General features: G+C 36.1%; 1 protein-coding gene across 2 annotated transcripts in view; it reads left to right on the top strand.

The window, feature by feature from the left end:
- The window catches only part of RAPGEF5 (Rap guanine nucleotide exchange factor 5), a 200,780-nt gene that overhangs the window by 60,373 nt on the left and 116,708 nt on the right, over positions 1–23,699 (top strand). For both annotated transcript variants that reach the window (XM_039862520.1, XM_039862521.1), the window contains one exon: positions 14,698–14,746. In XM_039862520.1, the coding sequence (XP_039718454.1) occupies positions 14,698–14,746 (49 nt within the window). The remainder of the gene's footprint in view (positions 1–14,697; positions 14,747–23,699) is intronic.

Here is a 23,699-nt window from a genome sequence, read left to right as displayed (position 1 = left end):
TGTTGATGGTTTTCTTTGCTGGGCAGAAGCTTTTTAGTCACACTTTGATTTTTTGCTTTGGGTGCTTTTGCTTTTGGTTTTAGATTTAAAAAATTTTCATCAAGACCAATTTCAAGGACCTTACTGCCTATGTTTTCTTCTAGGAGTTTTATGGTTTTAGGTCTTACATTCAAGTCTTTAGTCAATTTTGAGTTCATTTTTGTGTGTGGTATAAGGTAGTGGTCCAGTTTTATTCTTTTGCATGTGTCTGTCCAGTTTTTCCAACACCATTTATGGAAGGGACTGTCTTTTCCCTGTTGTGTATTCTTGGCTCCTTTGACTATGTAAGCTTGGATTTACTTCTGGGTTCTCTAGTCTGCTCCATGGATCTATGTGTCTTTTTATGCTGGTAGCATACTGTTTTGATTACTATAGCTTTATAATATAGTTTGAAATGAGAGAATATGATGCCACCAGCTTTGTTCTTATTTCTCAAGATTTCTTTGGCTATTCATAGTCTTTTGTGATTCCATACAAATTTCGATATTGTTTGTTCTGTTTCTGTGGAAAATGCCATTGCAGTTTTGGTACTCATTGCATTGAATTGTAGATTGTGCAATTTAAAATTTTGACCAAAGAAGAATGCCCAGTGTAGGAAAAATATTTAAAAAGGCACTCACTATGAACCAGATACTATGTTAAACATTGTCTGTGTTTGTACAAATATGTACGTACACATTCTGCTAAACTTTGTAACAGCCCTATGAAATAGGTGGCATTATCTCCATTTTATAGATGTACAAGATTATGGAGGTTAAGTAACTTGTCCAAAGTTACCCATCCAGAAAAAAACATAGCCAGGATCTAAACTCAGAATTTTCTGCTTCGTAATCATGTTCTCTTATCTACTATACTTCATTTTTTCATGATATATTTTTTGTAATATAGTTATTGGGATATTTTCAGAAGCAGCAAAGACATGTAAGGTGTGGTTCCTATATCCATACTAGGACATTTTGGAAGTTAACACATAGAGTGATTAGCAACTGAGCACCAAAAATTATGGTGTCTAGGTAGTAAATTCAAAAACAGTAATGGAAAGGTTCGTTGAAGAGACCGGACTTGAACCACCATTAAAGGCAGTCAGGATTTGAACAAGTGACAATTAGAAAGATGTGTACTCTAGCTATTGGGCTTATTATGTACAGGTGGAGGAATGAGAAAGTACAATGAGAAAATAGTAGACCCACCTGATTAGAGAAGATCCTAGCTAAGAAAAACGAGAGATTTTTTTGGACAACAGATTAACATGTTAAAGTAGACATTTAAGAAAGATGATGAGTTGGAGATGGAGAGACTGGTTGAGAGGCTGACAACAACCTAGTGTATGGAGGTTCAAAAAGGAACACAAAGAATTTTTAAAATATCAGTAGGACTGGGTAGAGGTAGAGGATGAGTGAGATGACTAAAATTCTTGCATGAATGGCAAAGTGATAATTCTTTTAGGAAGCTGAATAAAATATGCAGAAAGAGAAATGACATATTTTTGGACATATCGAGTTTGGGGAGATAAGAACATAAAAATATTCAGAAACTGCCTGGAGACATGAATCTGGAGCTCAGAGAGGTCAGGGCTGAAGTTATGGAAGCCAGTCACAGAGAGGTTATTGATTGAAGAGCAGTGGAAGATGGAGTCTTGGGGAGCACTCACAGTCAGAGGGCAGTGGGGAGATGAAGGACAGTGAGAGGAACTGGAAATAACTGAGTGGTTTAAACGATGAAAGTCAAATTCAAGGGAGCCTTTAAAAAGGAAGCGTGGACAGCGAAGTGTTTGTTGTATATTCGGTTGAGGTGATTTACTGGAAAAATCTCCAAGCTAAAAGACTGAATAATTTGAGGTCAGGTCCTAGAGTAGTGGTATTTAGGAATGAAAATAAAGGGCAGAGGAGAAAATTTCATCTCTTTAGCTGGCCCAGAATAGTGAAAATATCATTGACCTGAGATTAAGGGCCTTGATTATTATTTTTTATTTTTTTTTGAGTATAAACATACTTTTTCTTCTTTTTAAAATATATTTTTAAAAAATTTATTGAGGTGACATTGGTTAATAAAATTATATAGGTTTCAAGTGTACAGGTCAATAATACATCATCTGTATATTGCATTGTGTGTTCACCACCCAAAGTCAAATCTCCTTCAGTCACCATATATTTGACCCCCTTTACCCTGACTAACCTATCCCCTCCCCACTTTCACTCTGGTAACCACTAAACTGTTGTCTGTGTCTGAGTTTTTATTTGTTTGTCTTGTTTGTTTGTTACTTTCAGTTTTATATCTCACATATGAGTGAAATCATATGATTCTCATCTTTTTCTGTCTGACTCATTTTGCTTAGCATGATTATCTCAAGATCTATCCATGTTGTTGACCTTGATTCTTAATTCTTTCAACAATGTGACTTTGGCCAAGTTGAGCATTTGGACTAGACAGTACTGAGTTTTAAATTTCTTAATCGTATAAGCATTTATTAAGGAACAGTTGTGCTTCAGTCTTCATGATGTAGTTACTCTTGTTGGCAGTGGTGTAAAAACTTTGTTACCTAGGTGTTAACACCATACAGGAAGGAAAATATTTATATTCCTCACTGAAGTAACAGTTTTCATCTACCACGACTGTGAAATGCATTAAATGAAAGCAAAAGTGACATCTGTAATGCAGAGCTGCTAACGTGGGCCTCAAGAGTTTGCACGATTTGGGGGCACTGGAAAGGGAGCAGACCCTTCCAGCAACATTTGACTGTACCGTCTTGTACATTCATCTTTTGTTATTCAGGCCTGGAAATATTGTAGGTGGATGTCTTAAAAATAATTCCTCATTCCCTTAAGCCCAATAGTTTATTTCTTAGTCCCAGTTTAGGTTCATCAAGGGAAATGTCCCATCATCAAAAAATAATAATAATAATAATATCTGAAATTCTACCCTGGAAGAAAACATAAGTGAGTTTTCATAGTAAAGGAACATGACAAGACAGTGCCTGTATAGAAATAAAAATGTCTTTATAATTAGGTCAGATTTACAATTGTTAAATTTATACACACATGAACGATAGAAATGTTCCACCCATGTTTCTGGTGATTTTCAGCAAAGAGCCACCCTTCCAAGTGCCTGGTATCCACACACCTAAACAATAGAACTCAATAAGAAGTTTTCAGCTTAGGGCATAAGGACATGGCTATAATAGACTCCTTCACTTACAGAGCTCCTGCAGACACACTCTGGGCATTATTATCTGGAAATTGTTTCCCTGTTGTACATACGGTTTCTGCCTTAGCACCTTTGCTTCCTTTCTAATATCTCTGACCCTGCAAGTTTTGTTACCTTGAAAATCTTCTCTTCATTTACTAGGAGTCTCTGTTGGTCTGATAAAGCTGACGGGCTAAGAAGGACCTTTGAATGACATAGCCTACCAGTTCCCATCCTTCAACTTCAGAGCGTTATTTTATTTTTATTTTTATTATTTATTTATTTTATTTTTAAACATGAATTCTTTTAGTGTTAATGACAAAAGAATATTCAGAATTGATGACACAGCTTTTACAAATTTGTATCACAATCCAGGGTAAACTCAATACAGGGAAGAGTTTACAGTGCACGAAGTATTATTTTCAAAGCCATAGCTCTTAGGATGTAAATTTAGGAAATATATTAAACTTGGAGGCATTATAAAGAACTTAGAGTACTTGGGAAGCATCCAAAGACAGGAAATGGAAACATAGATATCCTTAAATAGGAGATAAAAACTGATCTAGACTTCCATTTCTTGCTTACTTAAAATCAACATCCAAAACAAACCGTATTAGGCTATTTTTCTTTCTTTAGGCTAAATTTTCATGATGCAAAGTGTAGAGATAAGAAAACACAAGCATCTTATCTGGGCTTGAGTGAAATTTGTGATTTTTGTTTACACAGTCTAAATGTCAAACCACTGAGGTGATGTGAGTTAAGCTAAGATGTGAATTTTGTATATTAAATGCCTCTTTGGTGGAGTGGTTACATTAGTGGCACTTATAAAAAGACAGGGGGCATGCGGTGTGGTACGCTGTGCTGCCTGGTCTAGTGAAGTGAGCCTTCATTGGACGGTGAAAGAAAACAGTGTTGAGTGTCTACAATAAAACATTAAGTTGGTGATAATAATGGTGGAGAGTTTGTGGTCAAATCTGAGAATTCAGTGGGAATGAGCAAAATCCGATGCTCTGGGACCATTTAATAAGATACTCTTATAATCTCGTATTCCTTCTCAGAGCTTATTGAGTTTATAATGTTCATCATTTTAAATTTCTCTGTATGTTTCTGTTGTATCCCCTCATTCATTTTTCTTCTGTTCATCTAACTTTATTGTAGAACTTCTGCTTCTGATGCTTTTAATGGTATTTTCTAAATCCCTTCTCATAGGGTCTTCAGGTACATTATCACTCCTGTGAGAAATAACACTGAGCTAAAAAATTCTTAACTTGCCAATCAAACTCAAATTATTAATGGAGGTGTTTGCTATAAGTTCTGGAAGATCTTGAAGCAGATGAAACCCCAAGAAGCAAACAGTCATGCTTTTAGTGAAACTTATAAAGTGAAAGAAACCTGCTATAGATTTTTTTTTTTTACATCTCTCTAGGAAAAAAAGAGATGGTTATTACTAACTGCTGCACATTGTCCACTTCACAAAAACATTTTTTCCTGCCCAGTGTCCAGAAATCGTGACATAACTCTATCAGTTTTCACATCAATTGTGAAATCGTTCTCTTATGATTTCTTGCATTCTTTCTAGTTAGAGTCTTTTTCTCACTTTTCGCCCATTTGGGATCCTGCTTGACAGGTAAAATCATTCTGATTTTACTTTCATTAACTAAGGCCTGCACTTAACGTGGGCCTTTATCTGGTTCTTCTCCCGAGTTGTCTTTTCCCCAGAGAGAGTTCTGGTTACAAAGGCACAAGGAGCTGGGTCTTAATGGAAAACCAGTTGTCTGACTCACTGAATGCGTGACACTATGAAAGTCAAAGATGCAAACATTTCAGAATTCCTGTCTTGTCAACTATCCCATTCCTCTAATATTGCCTGTTCTCATATTTTGCTTTCATTCATTTAAAACTCCTCTCCTTTCCCATGGCTAATCTTTCACCTGAAGCTTCAGTCATTTTCTTTAAGAATGTGTCTTTCGTAAGACTGTTTATCTTCCTTCCGGGTCCAGGCAGCATATAAAGTGTCTAGGATTCCTAGAGTTTATTCTTCTTGATGATTTGCAAGTTGGGTTAGATACGTTGGATAAATTCATTTTTGAGCAGTAGTATCTGAAGATGAGAGTGACAGTTTTTTAAATTGGAAACTTTCAAATCGATACTGGTCCAGGAAGCAGAAATAGCATGGAATTTTGGCTTTGGTAAATCTTAAAAAGTTAGAATTTTGGAGAATTACTTATAGGCTGAGTTAGCAAGGTCTAGAAATAATCTTAGGTTAGTCAAGATGGAGACAATCTGTCACATTTAGTACATGATGAGCACAACCCAGTGATGATTTTTACCGCATTTAGATATATGTTTTTAAAAACACTAAAATACTACTTTCTACTCATCCTTTTTCCTGGCTATCTGCCCCTTCTTTTCTGGGGAATGGAAAAATGAATTGTAGTTAATCTTTCTTTTCTTCATCTATCACAGACCTGAGTGAGCATGTTTATTCAGAGAATAAAAGTAAGTTACTCCCTCAGGGAATGACTAACCTTCTGTCTAGCTGCCACAGGATCATGAACATCTTGTCACCTTATATTTCTTATCTGTAGGGAACATAAAATTCCAACTTGGGATCCGTAGCCTGGCTCCAACTCTTCCAGTGGCTTAAGAGCTACAATATGATTTGGAGACAGGCCAGGTAGATTGAGTCCTTAGAGAAAGTGTCAGTTGAGACCCTAGAAGACAGATCTGGTTTCAGGGAACATTTGAAAAGCACTAGAGGAATTGTAGCACATTTCTGGTATAGTATTCCTTGTTCTTGTTTTTTATAAGAAGCCCTGGGGCTCATTAGTACCTTCCTGCATTGTTCTTTAGAGCTGCCCACATCAGCTAGAGTGTCCAAGGGGCCTTGGCTGTGGATTGTAGGTCTCTAGGACCACATGGAGAGCTGGTTAAAGCTCCTTCAGTTTCCCTCATGTAGAATCTCACAGTAACACTTCACAAACCTATGCCTGTCAATAACTGAACAGGTAGCTGAATGGTATATTTCTATCCCTTGTCCATAAAAAAAAATGCTTATATGTTCTATGTCTATTGCACATTTAAATGATTTTCTTCATCATGAGAATAGATCCCCAAATACCAAAAGATGCAGATGTACACTTCCAAAGAAACCATCTGCACCTACCCAGGTTATGTGGTAATCTAATTTAACTCTATAGACTTGAGAATTTTAGTCTTGGTGAGCAGTATAATACATGCTTTTTGCCTACTGAAATGAGCCCAATGGGGGGACATTTATTTAAAAGCATCTGTTCAGAAAGCTGTGTGTGCAGAACCAATTCAAGAATAAAACATATCTCAACGAGTCCCTTGTGAATAGGGGAAGAAATGTGTGTGTATGTGTGTGTGGTGTGGTGTGTATGTGTTTGTGTGTGTGTGTGTGTGTAAATGTATATCATGGTATTTAGGTATCTATTAACAAGATGAAGAAAAAATTATTTTGATATGCAATACACATAGAAAACAGACATTTTAAACTAAAAAGAATAGAAATATACCATTCAGCTATCAATTTGTGTAGACAGTCATGGGTTTGTGAAATGTTACTGTGAAATCCTAGGAAGTTGAAGGAGCTTTAGAAAGATGATCCATGAACATTTCCTACTGAGCTGCTTCTCTGTGCATTTGTGTAAAATAGAACTTTTTATAGATGCTAAGACAAAATGTAATTTTGAATCCTAAGTGGTTCCATAGTATCCCATTCCACAGAGTTACCATTATCCCTGTTTTTTAACATTGTACTTATTTTCAATCTTTTGCTATTGTAAATAAGACAGAGATGAACTTTCGCGTGGGTAGATGAGTGAAGAGACTTGCTTGCAGTTGTTAATTTATTAAACCGTTTTTGATTTCAGAAGACTAACTAAAAAATCGGTAAAAGGCTAAGTAAGAATGGCTGATATTTGTCTAGTTTTTACGTTGTGCAGGCTTTCTGCTAATGCTTTCCATGCACTATCACATTTCAATCTCACATAGAGTATATTATTATTTACGTTGGAGAGATGAAGCATTTGAGACAGAAAATATTAAAAGTTTATGTTAATTACAAATAACAATTTAGGGTTCAAAAAGCAATTTTCCACATTATCTTCACTTAAAACACTTTCTAGTTACTGAATAGGTCTCGACAGATTGGGTTTGGGATTTGACTATAGAATTTTCTTACTTGAAGAATTTTATAAAATGAGACCTATGAAGTTATATTAAATAGCATTTTCATTTTTAACCTGTTAGGAATTATTAAATACTGGTTAACATAGCTGCAATTTAGAAATTCATTCAGACTGGTTATCAGGTCCTCTGGTTCCATTGTGTGAACTCAGAAGTGTGTGAAGTCTGGTACAGATTTTTATAGCAGATAAATCATGTTCCAGAGTCAAACTCTATTAGCAAGTTACTATAAGGCCCTAAAAAGGTGTCGAGGGACAGTTCTTCAGGAAAACTCTGAGGACCTATGTTACTATTTCGTGGCAGGTAGAATGGTCTCCCAAAGATAAATACCCTGCTTAACACCTGTAAATATCACATTAGGTAGCAAAAAGTACTTTGCAGATATAATTAAGGCTACAGACCTGGGTTATCTACATGGACCCAGTCTAATCCCCTGAACCCTCTGAAGCAAAGAACTTGCTCTAGTGAGAGTCAAAGAGAAATAGCAGAAGAGATTGAAAAAAAAAAATCCAAGTGCAAGAGGGATTCAGCATAGCATTGCTGGCTCTGAGGAGGAGGAGCCCACATGCAATGACCAGAGATAGGCCTCTAGGAGCCAAGAGGTTCCAGGTAACAACCAGCAAAGAAACAGACACCTCAGTGCTACAGATGCAAAAAAAAAAAATAGATTCTGCCAACAACCTGAATGAACTAGGAAGCATATTCCCCCTCAAAGCCTTCAGTTAGGAGCACAGTCTTACCCATACCTTGACTTTGGCCTTGCGAGTCTCTAAGCAGATGATGTGGTTGAACCATGCTATACTGGACTTCAAACCCCCAGGAATGTGAGATGATAAATGGATGTCATTTTAAGCCCCTAAATGGGTGGTAATTTATTTTGGCAGAAATACAAAATTAATACACATTCCTTTTTGAATACATACCCATGATCCCTTGATTCATAAAACAGCAGTTCTCTCTCGAATGTCAAAAGCTGCCAGCCCACAGCTAGTTGATTGCAACCTCTGAAGTTTCAAAGGGAATTTCTAAACCTAAAGTCTGTGTTTCAGACATTTATAAAGGCTTCAGAATTCTGTGGAAATATAAAAGTTTATTTTTAAAATAAACTCTGAAAATGCCAGTACTTTAAACACTGTTCACAACTTTTTGATGAAACGTATCAGTCCCTTTTATGCTGGTTACAATGGAGGTCTAGGTTGGTGGAATATAATGAGCATAGCTAATACTGGTTGTCAAGGAGTAACTAAGTAAGTGACAGCCACACAAAGTGGGGAGGTGGAGAGGTATTCCAGACAGAGGAAGAACACATGGAAGTTGCCTAGAGCAAAGAAAGATTATTGTTTCTTCAGAGAATTGCGAAGGTTCTATTTCACTAAGGCTGGAGCATTGATATCTTTTTTTTTTAATACATGGATTTTGAGAGGAGGAATAGAGATAGAGTTGGTACTGAAGACCAGATCAGAAGGCTACAATATATTCAATGCTAGACATTGGAGTTGGTCATGGTGTCACGGGGGAGTCTTTGAAGAATTTTTTAGCAAGAGACGTAATATTATAAAATTTATATTTCAGGATGATTAGTCTTGCTATAGAGAAAGAATGCTGCAATATGAAGAGAGATGAATTAGAGACAACAGTCTGAGTAGGAGAAGATGGTGGTCTGAGCTAAATCAGGGATACCTTACTCTTTGGCGTGAGACTCGAGTGAATGTATGGTGATACCATTAATTGACTGGGTGTTTGGGACCTGGAGCAGATTTACGGGGTGAAGAGAGGTGGTAAGAAAATGTCTTTGTGTTTGGAAATGTTGAGTTTGAGCTACTAGTAGGACATTGAAGTCCAGGGGTAGATGGAGATGGGACTCTAAGGCCTGGAGATGTAGACATACTCGAAGCTCTGTGACTAAATGAAATTGCCTAGGGAGAATGAACAGAATGAGAAGGAGGTTAAGAGGGCTGAAGCTAGATCACTAAGAATCATCGAAATTTAAAGATAGAGGGAAAGGAGAGCCTCGAGAGAAGAGAGGTAGCATCCAGAAAGGAAAGAGAAAAGCTGGAGCATGTGGTATCATGGAATCTCAATGGTTAAGAAGAGAATGAGGAGCAGTGTCAGATCCCGCAGAGAGGACGAGCTAAATCTATCACATTTAGCTTCAGGGAGGGGGCTATCGCCTAGTTGTCCTCTTATGGATTGAACTACTCCTCATGAACCTAAATAAACAGTATTCTAGACCAAATACAACCCAGATGTTGGTCTTTCTTCAGTCCATCATTTTTGTGTGTGCCTGTGACCTGAATGTCATTCTTCTAGTTACATTCCTAAAAACATTATTATCTATTCTAGGTAATTTCATTTCCGTTGTTAACTCCTACCACGCTTGTGATCATCTAAAAACTATCGGATCTTTTTAATGTGAACCTCTGTCCAAGTAGATGTATGTACGTGTAGCCGACTTAAATGATGGACTTAACAACCTGAGTGTAGGACTTTATTCTTGTCCATTTTGTTACCTTCAGGCCACTTCTACATATATGTTAGTCTTTGAACGGTCAGCTATTGTCTAAGTTATAATAAAATTAATAGGTCATATCAATATGTAGTCAACAAAAAAGTTTATGTAAGAGATTTTTAAAATATCCTTAATAGCTTGAAATAGGTGAGTAAGCATAAGCATATTTTATCAGCCCAGCATGCTAAACAAACACATCTTTGATGTGGCGACAGCAATTACTGGAAAAGCAACTATTTGTTAAATAACCTATTAGGTAGAGAGCAGTAGCATCTGGACAGATATATAAATAACTTTCTTAATTTCTAATTATTGGTTGACATTATTAGGTAGTCACAGGACTATTCACGTGTCAGACTTGTGACAATGAACTTGAGAATAGGAAAACAGGCTTCTGAGGAACAAAGAAAATAGTTACTTAGCCCATGGGTATTCCTTTATGGGACAAAAGTCTAGCTACCATCACTGCTCCATATATGTCTTATCTAAAAGTACGTTAATTACTTTAAGAAGCATATTTATTTGTTTTTTTTTTTTCCCTAGAATTTTTAAAGTCCTTAGTAGCTTAAGATTTTATAGAGATATAAGTGAGTATATTTGGGAATAAAACAGGGAAGAATGTTGGATCATACCTCTTCTTAGATTTCATTTAGGAAATTGAGAAAATGGGTTCTATGTTTTAAAACAGTTTTATCATGGTGTAAAATTTAAACATTTCTAAAATTAATAGATTTACTAAGAACCTTTAGGAAATTTGTGAATTGATGATTCTACTCAAAATTAGTTTGTGAGGACAGCCCTTTGGTTAGCTAAGACCTTTGCACTATTGGTTCGTCCTCTCTGAATGACTTTTATTCTGTCCAGCTTTGCACTTGGTTTTCAAGGGCCTCTTGCTCCAGGAAGCCTGCTCATGTCTTCTCGGTTTACCTTTCCCCCCATCACTCAGTTTGTGTGACACTTTCTGTTGTCTACTGAGTCTTGGCATTGATGCAAACAGCTTTGCCAGCATTTGGATTTTGAGGCTGAAGGCACGATTATAATGCCAGAGAGGAAGGAAGACAAAATGCTGAAAATAATATTGGCTCTTGTTCCTGTTCAATTTTAGGGCTATTTTGTGAACAGCCTTGCTGATTATTGAAGGCAGAGAACCCGAGCATTCTAACACGAGAGGGAAATTTTTGAGATACATCTTATCAATCTCGTAATTATCCTCTATTTAGATGTTTACAAGAGCAAATATACCCTAAACTACGGGTGTATATTGAATTATATAGTTCTTTTTCTGTTGAATAAACTATATTTTAAATTAAAGTTAAGCTTTTTAAAAAGCATCCTTGCAGTTTTCCTTATACTTCAGTAGACTGCGTCTGTCAAACTGCTGATGTGGTAACTGAATCTTACCATTTGATGGGATTATAGCATCATTTTTATACCTAAAACACAGTGATGGTCATGTTCCTTTACAAATGAATTAAATCAGAGGAGAACAAAATAAAAAGTAAAGATTGATTGTCAGTTGAAATAATTATAAGATTAAAAGGTTGAATCCTGGGAAAACTAAGGTATCTTATTGAATAGAGCAGTGATTCTCAACCCTGGATACAACCTATAATCACTTAGGGACCCGTGAAACAGCAGCCGCAGCAAATACCGATGCCTGCGCCTCTCCCCCAGAGATTCTGACTTAGTTGTTTACAGAGAAGGCCAAGGTACTTCCTGTCAGATTAAGAAGAATGCGTTTCTTCTAATTACCTAAGTAATGGCTTAGCACCCACATTCAATCAAAATGGCCAATATCAGAATGTGGCTCTTGGCTCTCGGTGTGTGCATTTCTCCAGCCTGATCTGAGAGGAAGGTTCCATTCCAGTTATGATGAGAGAAACTAAGGTTAACCAACAACACAAATAGATAAAATGCAAAAATAACCATTGTCCTATAAAAGACTCTTCATCATAACAAACTACCCAAACATTTAATGGTTTAAAACAACACATGTTTATTATCTCAAACGGTTCCAGAATATCAGGAATTCAGGAGCATCTTAGAGCTGGATGGTTTTTGCTCAGGGTCTCTGAAGAGGTTGTCAAAATGTGGGCCAAGTGTCATTCCACTGAGGGCTTGACTCTGCTGGAGTACGGTATCTTCAGTGCCACCAGGTCCCATATTAGTAACTTAAAGAAACTTCTAGTTTCTGTTTCTGCAGTTGCTCAAAGGTTTCGTTTGCAATATAAACCTAACAGTTATTTGCAAAGGAAGCCTTGAGTCCTAATATGTTCTGAAGATTCCCATAGGGGTAGCTTATCAATGGGGAATGCCTTCTCTTTTGATTTTCAGGCAGCTTTTTCTTTCTCCTAAATCCTTCCTCTTCTTTTAAAGTTGCCTATGCATCTGCCTCCCTGAGCGTCAGTGAATGAATGCTGATTGCCATAAAAAGAGAAACAAGTCTCTGTCTCAGTGGAGCTTCCATCCAGAAGACAAGTGTTCGTCAGAGAATTGAAAATGATTAAATGATTGCTAGTGTGCTTTAAAGAAGTGCTGTGAAGATACTATAGAAGCGCATAATGGGATCTTAGCTAATTTGTGTCCTTGACCATGCTTTGTGGTTTGTGTTTTGTAGGAAGAATAACCTACCTTTGGGGTTTTGTCAAAAACCTTTTCCATCCTGGGGCAGCGGAAGCTATTCTATACCCCATCCTGCACAAAACACTTTTACATCCTCCCTGACTACAGACATTCAGGGGGGTGAGTGTAGTACAGTAGAGTAATCTCATTTACTTTATTTTTTTTTAACTTATGTTTCTTCAAAATTAAACTGTGCAGTTATTTCTCATTGTCATCGCTCATCTCCTTCCCTGCCCACTTCTTTTAAAGTTGTATTGATTTCTTGTCCATCCATTCCTCCCTTTCTTCACCAATCTGTGAAAGATGTAGTTATTCAGTGGTAGGGATATAATACTTTCCTTTCCTGAGCTATTTATATTTTGGGCTTTATTTCTAGTTTGAGAAAGAAAAGCCAAAGATACTCAAGAGAATTTCAGGCATGGAAAACTGAAAGAGGAGGGTAGAGGGAAGACTTGTTTTTGATCCTCCGTAAGCAAATGAAGTGGTCCACCTCATGTGTCATTTTTTCCATCTCTGCTTTCTTTCTGTCTCTGAGCCATGATGGGATCATCCCATGAAGGTTATAAAATCAGGCAGCTATTGACAAGATCCTAGTGAATATTTATGGTCTGTATCTTGGCCCCATCCCCAATATTTGTGACATGGTGGAGGACAATCCTGAGATGTTAATAAACGTTACTAACAATTTCACATACATAAAATATGCAATCATCGATGTTTTATTTTATTGTTATTTTTATTTGACTACCCATACAAGTATTTGTAACGTTTTTCCTATGGTCACTTCTATCTATCTCTTCCAGCTCTCTTTTTTCTCCATACATCCTTCAATTGCAAATTTTCCTACTGTAAGTATTTCCAGAGCTCAGACTTCCAAGGTTGGAGAGGGACTGATTGTCTTCTCATTACTGTATAACTTTCCAGAGAGAGTCTTAAGGTATCAAAGAATCAGCCAAATCAAGAGTATACCCTTTTGAATCACATGCAGACTAGCCAGCCAGGGAAAGCATGGCAGTAAAGCAGTGACATGAAGCTGCCTTCTTCAAGGTGATGATGCCCTAGCCATTTTGAAAGTGGTCCTAAGTGGAGTCCCAGTGTCTAGCCGATAGTGCTACTTTCACCTTCAATGGAACGAATATAAATTAGATTCATTTCAATAGTAAATCTTTAACCTTGAACTTCCATGTTCTCCCTTTAAAATATAATTAGCAGGGCACTTCCAAACTCACTACCACCACCTCCAAACACCTGAAAACACACACACACACACACACACACACATCTAAGCTTGAAAAGATTGTGTCCTGAAGAATGAGCTTGCTCATTATGGAATTTTTCTATTGCTACCGACATAGATTTCCCAAAAGATTACCCTCGTTATCTTTTTTTCCACGTTACTTTAGAAAGTCTCTTTGGTTATCTTTTTTTTGTCTCTGTTTTATGCTCCTCTTTGAGAAGACTTTTACGAAAGGATTTAAGCATTCAAAGTGTGTGGGGTGTTGAGAGAAAGTGAGCAAGCAAAAATCGGGACCAATAAGTGGGGCGTTTTAAAGGTTGTCTTGTCTATTCACATTCCACCTACCCTATGAGTCGATAGCACTAGCTTTCATGTGCCATATTTTCTAAGCTGGTTGCTGTAGCCCTGTCAGACATCAAGTGAATTCACTGTGTTTGAGCAGAGGTCCAATTAAACTAGGGTCACCTGTCTTAATTGTTCTAGAATTTCTGTATAAACTAGAATCTTCGAGAGATAAATAATAACACTTTTGCCAAGGTAGCATACTTGTTTTAATAATTTATTTACATTATTTCTGAATGTTTTGTAGTTTTATATTTTAGTGTCTTCTCATCATCATGGCAAAAATACCAGTGTTTTTACAACATATACATTTTGGCAACTCTAATTTCTTTTTTAAGTGAGTCAATGTGATTCTTCCAGGTTTTTAACCTAAGATTCTCATGCAGAGGTTTTCTCATGTTATTAAAAACAGATAAAAACACAACAGTAGCAGCAAACATAGCTCTAATTGTAATAGCTCTTAATTTGGGTTGCATATGTAAAAACAAAGTACCACTTTTGATGACTACATTTTTCTTATTCTAATTTGATTTTTTCCCTAATATTTCATTAGGTGCAGAGAGAGCTAGCAGCTGTTATTGCTTTGAAAGCAAAGAAGTCTGGTAAGTAGTCTTTCATGAGGCCTGAGGAAGGTTTTAATTCTTTGAGGATATTTCGTATATCATGTGGTAGTGAGCAGTTAAGTGTATTTCAGAAAGTTTGGGTGTAGAATGCAGAAAAGAAAGTATCATTGTATTTTTTAAATCATTTATTCTACCCTCAAAATAGCACAGGATATTACATATGGTTCTTTAAAAATTTGCTGCCTTGCTTTATTTCATATTTCAAGGAAAAATGAAATTTAAAATGTTTCTAGTTCTTGCAAACATGAAAAAGTCTAAACTTCCACGAAAAGAAAGCAAACACATTGTATTACCTATATAACAGGAAAATAACATAAAGGTAGATATATATTTTTTATCTCAAACTAGTTTCTGCTAAAAAATAATTTAATTGCATAATGACACTTAAAATCAATCATTTTGCAAAAGCCTGATTGCATGGATCTGATTCCTGATACCTGTAGGAAATAATCAGTGGAAGTCATATGTAGAAAGGAAAAGGGAGCTTTCAAATACATTTTGGAGGAGAGGCTGAAATTCAGCATGGAATAGAGACTCACTGAAGTAGAAAAACACTTGCTGAGAGAGGAGGAGTGTCAGACAGAGGCATCCTTTGCTGTTCAGAGGGAGGAGGTCAGTGCCGAATGGAATACAAACTCAAGCAAGATTCTTCTTGGATAACGTCGAACTAGAATAAGACTTTTCAGGTGGAAAGACTATGATAAAATCAAAGAGCGGAGAAAATTTGAACTAAATGAAATGCAAATGTCTTGAGACCACAGGCCATCTATTTTACATCTTTCTTTTCCCAGTTAGAAACTCCAAGGATTTGCTTTTCTCTCAGTTATTTTATGAATCACACACACCTTAGTATGTATTTGCCAATTATGTTTATACTACATCTTTGTTATTTGGCTGCTGTAGAGGGCACGGACACTGGATGCTGTAAAGGTGGAGAGGAGGATGCAAAGAACACCAGTCTTGACTTACAGGGTATTGGACAGAGAGCGCAGCATCAATAGGGCTCCTTAGTGAACAGCGTTAGGTTGTGGATATTTTCACAGGTGGAGGCCAAGATGGGGAAAGATATCAGTATAAAGGTTATAGGAGGGAGGGCTTAGAAATAAAGTGCTAGAGCTGATCTTGGTTCCTGCAATCATAAGGAGACAAAATTTACAATCTGTACAAGTTGGGGTGTCAGTGCCTTGGAGGTTAGTTGTTTTTTTTTTTTTTAGTTCCAGAAGAAGTTGGAGAAATAATTAAAAACTTAGAGTGTGTCATTGTTGAAGAAACACAGAGCAAATAAATACAGATAAGAAAGCTGGAGAAGGGGGTTGCTGATTTGCACAGAGTTGGGTGGGAAGGCCTCTGACAAAAGACTTCTGAGCAAAGCCCTGAAGCTGGTGAGGTGCCAGGCCCTGTGGATACGCAGACAAGAGCATTTGGGCATTGGTGTGTGTGAGCTGTGAGGGAGGGCAAGGAGATGAGAGTGGCTGCAGCCAGGAGAACAAGGTGAAAAGAAGTAGGTTTGGGGTGCCAGGCTAAGAAGTTTGAACTTCTGGAGGTGAAGGGAAATGAAGAGGAGTAAGCAAGACCCACACATGTTAGACTATGCACCGTCGAAGATTGATAGGAAGTCAACTTTATTATGCCTTGATGTAGCCATGTGACTGTTTTCCTTCCTTGTTTTATCTATGGAGATCGGAATGTAAATACAGCTTTGACAACTTCCCACGGACAGAGTGAAATGGTCTCTCACGCATACACTAAAGATGGGGACATAAATTTATAGTTTCTCGGAAAAGCCATTTTTCAGTACGTTCCACTCCATGATTGTGGTTCCGGCTATGGGGTGTAATCAGATGCATGTGAAGATGCAGATAGAAGAAAACTATTGCATTTTTTTTTTTTTAACAATAAGAAATTAAAAATAATCCTTAAGTCCCCATAGTAGAGAAATGGTAAAATTGAGAACTCAGTGTAATGGAATGTTGAGCAGCTTTAAAGATTATATTTTGATGAATTAATGTAGTAAAATGTTTAGTAGAAAAATATATACAACGAGCATGTATTACTTTTCTTTTTCATAATAAAAATAGCTTTGATTACTTTTTCTTACTACTATAGTAGTATCATACTCATTGAAAAAACTTTGGTATGAAGTTTTATGAAGAAATTGAAAAATCACCCATCATATCACCAACAGAAATAACCACTATTACTATTTTCTTATGTATATATTTCCAGACATTTCTCTTTTAACATGTAGATATTATATTATGATATATTAATGTGTAGACTTTATAAAAGTGGAATCGTTTTATATGTGCTCTCTTATTTTGAGTTAATTGTACATTCATATGCAGTTAAGAAATAATACAGAGATGTCTTGTTCCATTTACCCAGTTTTCCGTAGGATAACATCTTGCAAAACTAGAGTACAGTATCACAACCAGGATATTGACAATGATACAGACTGTCTCCACCACCATAAGGATCCTTCATGTTGCTTTTTTTATAGCTATGCCGACTTTCCTCCTTCACCACTCCTTAACCCCTGCAATTACTTTTCTCTATTTTTATAGTTTTGTCATTTCGAATATATTACGTAAATGGAATCATACAGTATGGAACCTTTTGGGAGTGGCTGTTTTCGTTTGCCGTAATTCTCTGGAGATTCATTCTGGAGGTTGTTGTGTACATCACTAATTCATTACTTTTTGTTGCTGAATAGTATTACATCATATGAATGTACTACAATACGTTTAATCATTCACTCATTAAAGGACTTATGGTTGTTTTCAGTTTGGGATTATTATGAATAAAACTACATGTACAAATATTAATGTACAGGTTTTTGTGTAACTGTCTTTATTTTTCTAGAATAAATGCCCAGGAGTACAATTGCTTGGTGTTTTGGCAGTTGCGTGTTTAGTTTTTTTTTTTTTTTTATCTTTTTTAGGAAACTGCCAAACTGTTTTCCAGAGTGTCTGTACCATTTTATATTCTCACTAGCATGTGTAAGTGATCCAGGTTCTCTGCATTCTTGCCAGCATTTGGTATTTTTATTATTATTATTATTTTTTATTTTAGCCATTCTAATAGGCATGTAGTGATATCTCACTGTAGTTTGTATTTGCATTTCCCTAATGGCTAATGATATTGAACATCTTTTCATGTGCTTATTTGCCATCTGAATGTCATCTTTAGTGAAATGTCTGTTCATGTCTTTTGCCCTTTTTGTAATTGGATTGTTTTCTTACTTTTGATTTTTGAGAGTTCTTTATATAGTCTAGTTACCAGTCCTTTGCCAGCTACATGGTTGGCAAATATTTTCTCCCAGTGTATAGCTTGTCTTTTCATTTCTTTATCAAATTTTTATGCTAAACCAGTTACCCCAGTAGCATTTATTGGATATGATGCTAACTTGATTATCTACTAAGTTTATATATACTTGAATTTATTTCTAGTCTCTGTATTCCTTTGATCTATTTATCTCTGTGCCTGTTTCAATTACCAAAGCTTTGTAAATAAGAATTTGATGGTGGTCGGGGGGAAATGGGGATAAAGCAAATCTCTTCTTATTTTTCTTGGTTTCTTCAGTTTTGTTTTGTCAAGTCTCATGAAACCCCTTTAGGGAATTTTAAAAATATATTGAATTTATAGATTATGAGAGTCATTTTGGAGATAATTGTTTCCATTCATGAACCTAGGATATCTTTTATTTTTCAAATCTTCAATACATTTTTTTTAAAATTTCTTCTGAAAAACCTTGTACTTTTTTTTTGTTTGATATATTTTTAGATACCTTGTGATTTTGGTTACTATTATAAATAAACTATTTTTTCTATTCTTTTTCTCTGTCTTTTTTTTTTTTATAGTTCTCATCTCATTTTGTGAGGGTTTCTCAAGTTTTTGTCTTTCATGCCTTTTTTTTTTTTTGGATAGACTTTACTTTTTAGAGCAGTTTTAGGTTCACAGAAAAATTGAAAGTACACAGTGTTCCCATACACCACCTGACCCCACATATGCTCAGCTTCCCTCACATCAGCATCTCAGAGTGGTACATTTGTTCTAATCAATGAACCTACATCAACGCATCATTATTGCCAAAGTCCATAGTTTACCTTAGGATTCACTCTTGATGGTGCGCATTTTATGGGGTCGGACAGATGTATAATGACATGTGTCTACCATTACAGTATTATACAGAGTAATTTCACTGTCCTAAAAATTCCTCGTGCTCCACCGATTCACTCCTCCCTCACCCTAACCCCTGGCAACCAGTCATCTTTTGATTATGGTCCCCATGGTTTTCCCTTTTTCAGAATGTCGTACAGTTGGAATCATACAGTTAGTAGCCTTTTCAGATGGGCTTCTTTCACTTAGCAATATGCACTTAAGATTCCTCAGTGGCTTTTCATGGCTTGATGGCTTATTTATTTTTAGCATTAAATAATATTTCATTGTCTGGATGTTCCATAGTTTATCCGTTCATCTACTGAAGAACATCTTGGTTGCTTCCATGTTTTGTCACTTATGAATAAAGCTGCTATAAATACCACTGTGCAAGTTTGTGCAGCTCCTTTAGGTAAATAAGGCTGGAGGGTATAATAAAAGTATATTTAGTTTTGTAAGAAACCACCAAACTGTGTGCCAAAGTGGCTGCACCACACTGTAGTCCCATTAGCAATGAATGAAAGTTCCCATTGCTCCATATCTTCACCAGAATTTGTTGTCAGTGTTCCAGATTTTGGCCATTTTATAGGTATGAAGTGGTATTTCATTGTTTTAGTTTGCATTTCCCTGATGACATATGATATATTTATTCGCCATCTGTCTTCTTTGGCGAAGTGTCTGTTAAGGTTTTGGGCCCACTTTTTATTCAGGTTAGTGGTTTTATTTTTGAGTTTTAAGAGTTCTTTATATATTTTAGACAACAATCCTTTCTCATATATGTCTTGCAAATATTTTCTCTCAGTCTGTGGTTTGTCTTTTCATTTACTTTCCATTGTCGAAGAGGCAGAAGCTTTTAATTTTAATAAAGTTGAATTTTCTTACCTTTCTTTCATGGAATTATGCCTTTGGTGTTGTATCTAAAAAGTCATGCCATTCCCAAGGTCATCTAGCTTTTCTCCTATGTTATATTCTAGGAATTTTATAGTTTTTCATTTTACGTATCGAATTGATTTTTGTGAAAAGTGTAAGGTCTATTTCTAGGTTTATATATATTTGTTTTAATTTCGGTGTCCAGTTGTTCCCACATCATTCGTTGAGAAGACTGTCTTTCTTCCATTGTATAACCTTTGCTTCTTTGTCAAAGATCAGTTGACTGTGTCTGTATGGGTTTGTTTCTAGGCTCTCTGTTGCATTGTTCTATTTGTCTGTTCTTTTGCCAATACCACACTGTCTTGATTACTATAGCTTTGTACTAAGTGTTGATGTCAGGTAGTGTCAGTTCTCAAACTGTGTCGTTCTCCTTCGTTATTGTGCTGGCTATTCTGGATCTTTCCCCTTTCCGTATAAACTTTAGAATCAGTTTGTTGATATTTACATCTATTATCTTTTCTACTTGGTTATTTTTTGCTGTAAGCGAACTCGATTTTATTATGTCTAGCGAAAGTGTTGAACTCAAATGAATTCCAATAGCTTGTTTTAAAATGATCTTGGATTTTCTGTATGGAAAAATACATTATGTGTATATGTCAATAGTGACTATTTTGTCTCTATCTTATCAATCTAAGTAACTCCTTTGTTTTCTCATATGATTTTATTAGCCATGGTCTTGCAATATAAGGTTGACTGATTTCATTGATAATCAGCATTCTTATATTGTCCCTGACTTTAACTAAATATAATATTTTCTGAGTAGAAAAGTAATATGAGCAAACATATTTAGAGAAAAACAAAGGCATTTCTCTCCCATACCCCAAATTTGTGATGCAATCTAGGGACAAAAATAGCCAACAAGTCGTGTATTACAATATTCAAAAAATCCAAATATAGAAGAAGTAGAGATACTTACTTGTTTCATCTTACACTCTGATTGCTTGAGTTGGCATTGAGGGTAGATGAAAAATAACAATGGCAAGGTAAAAGAGAGGCTAATGTGTAGATATTGCATTCATTCATTCCTTTATCAGATTCTAATTTGTCACCTACTATATGCCAGGTACAGCGTAAGATGGGAGGATACAGTGACAAGCAAGAACAAATACAGGCCCTGCTGTTTTTAAATCACAGCATGTGTTTTATAAATTTTAAAAAAAAACAATTAATACTTAATGGCTGACTGAAAAAGGAAAACTTAGTACTGTACAATTAGGAGGTGATGAAAGGCAAAACTGTTAAGCACAGTCTTAATTAAAAAGAATTCCAGCTGCAGAGTAGTACTTTCTGTGTGTGCTTGTTGTTTTTTAAACACTTTTTTTTTTTTCCAAGTAGAAGCTGGTATGCATCTACTAAAAAAGTATTAAAATGATAGCTGGCTGATCTTGACAGAAGAAACTGATTATCCTAATATCTTATGTCTTGCAGTAAAACTGTTAATTAAGGCTCAGGTGGTCATGCCAGATTCATGTCATACTGCAAAGGGCTTATTAAAACAAGAATTAGTATAAAGTTTTTTGTTTCAGCTCACCATACAAAAGGAAGTGAAAGTAATAGCCAATGATAAATTATATAAATGATTCAAGGCTCTAGCTTAGTAAAAATCCATTTTGTTGTAATCTTCTAAGAGGCCATTAGGATGTGCCTTTAAACAGTTTTCTCCTCTGCTAACCTTAGTAAATGTGAAGAGCATTTTAAGGTTTCACAAGATTTTTAAAAATTAGCCCAGATATCCTCGCACGTAGTTCTTTTTGTTGGGTTGCTTATTCTACTGCTAATGCTGGCGAATTAGAATCTTGGAGATATGTTTCTTCCCTTTTCCATGGAATCCACAGCCAAAGTGCTTTCATCTCTCTATCTTTAGATCAGATGAACCTCGTATCATGGTAGACTTCTATTTCTGGAAAGCCAGAAATCTCGTATTGGTAAATCTCCTTGGCAGTTTTAATATTCCACTCTCTTTGATTAGCCCATGGCTAGTAAAGTGTTTCAAAACTAAGTATCTAGGATACTAATGCTGGGAAAAGAAAGGAGGGGTCCTAGGCTTTATTTAGGGCATGAAATATCTCTATGACCTTAGCAAAGTGAGTCCACTTTGGATTATGAATGGGGGGTTGGTGTAGAATCTGGTAACCTTAGAGATTCCTTCCAGCTCTAACATTTAATTTTAACAATGAATATTTTCATTCATTACCTTCATTATTCTTAATGGAGTTACAACCCTGGGGACATTTTATTCAGAATTCTTTTAGGTGCAAGTGATAGAAAAATAAACTGAAAACCAGAAAGGGAATTTATTGGCTCAGAGATCCTATGGAGTTAAATAATCTCAGCAGAAAGAAAGCAGCTCTTTCCTGGTAGGCCCAGCAGAAGTCTTGGCACCTCATGGGAAGGATGAAATGCCCACCTCTGGACCAGTGGAAACATGATTGGGGGATCGGGAGAAGAGATCAGGTCAGCCCCACACAAGACATGTGGACGAGGCTAGAGCAGGCATAGTTCCTCAAGGAAAACCAGCAGAAGGGCAGCGGCTGTTGGCACCTGTGCACCATGTGTTTGTTACTGGAGTAACTGTTCGTATTGACCCAATCTCAAAATTCAGAGAGGAAGTGTTGTGCTTGAGATCACTCAGGCTAGAGAGTCTCTAGACAGGATGCAAAACCAGGTTTTTCAATGCTCAGTCTCCAGTTTTTCCAACTACACTATGTCCTGTCTCGTGTTTATAAGTTTCTGGATTATGAGAGTAGAGATGTGATTTGTGAAGACATTCCCATTTTCCACTTTCATTCCTGAAAATGGAAAAGAACAAAGTGAAAACTCAAAAATTTTTCAAGTAGTGGATAGCAGCATTTCCCCCGCCCCCCTCTTTTCTAAGATAACTCAGCCAAGGGTTCAGGTTAAAGTGTTCTTTGTGAATCAAGATATTTTATTATTTTTTTTAAATATTAAAATATATATAACATTAAGTAGTATAAAAGGGTTTACTTGTTGTGTTTAGTTTTGGCTGTTTATAAATGTTATTTTTAATAGGCTAGAATGATTAAGAGTGAAGTCAGTATTTGACATTGGAGTTAAATTACTTCTCCTAGCCTTGGAGATGCTCTTGTTTGTTTTATCACCTATGAATCCTGTATTCAAGCTGAACTAGACATTTGAATGGTCGCGTGATTTCAATAATCTGGTTACTCCTGTTTGCCATACATTGAACTCGGTGTAACACATTTAGGTAGGCAACTCCTAGGTCTGGTGATCATGTGGCCCCAGCATGTAAGTTGAGGGTCTGTTATCACCCTGGTACTCTAGTTAAATTCCCAGCTTTTAATATCTACTGTTAGTAGCAAATATTGGTCACTAATAACAGTTTTTAGGAAATTTTAATAATTTTAAACCCCCTTCTTAAGTATATGTATATAAGATTAGAAGAAGTCAAATGTTGACAGGAAGCTCTGTCTGAGGTTTGAGGTCTGACACAATTGAAAAGACATCTCCTTCAGGCAGAAGTATTCCAAAGAAAAGATATTCATATTGCTTTGTCATGAGAAATTAAATAGATTATTTTTAACAGTAGAGAATAAGGCTTTTCCTTTTGCACATTTAGGAGAAAAAAAATAACCATTAAACCTATGGAATTGTTCTGACTTTTATCAGTCCTCTAATTGTTTAGTTTTTATTTTTAGTTGACAGATTTCTTTTTTTTTAATATAGCGCCATGTTTGATTTGACCCTTATCCTTTTGTAAACACATTGCTCTTGTATAGAGGGATGTACAGTATAATGGGATTGTAGAGTAGATGTCAGTACTAAAATTAAGGATCAGCAAAGATGGACTCTCATACTAGTACAG

Source organism: Pteropus medius, unplaced genomic scaffold (assembly GCF_902729225.1).
Source record: "Pteropus medius unplaced genomic scaffold, Ma_sr-lr_union100, whole genome shotgun sequence".
Classification (NCBI taxonomy): Eukaryota; Metazoa; Chordata; class Mammalia; order Chiroptera; family Pteropodidae; genus Pteropus; species Pteropus medius.
Note: the sequence above shows the minus strand (reverse complement) of the source record. Positions and strands in the feature narration are given on the sequence as shown.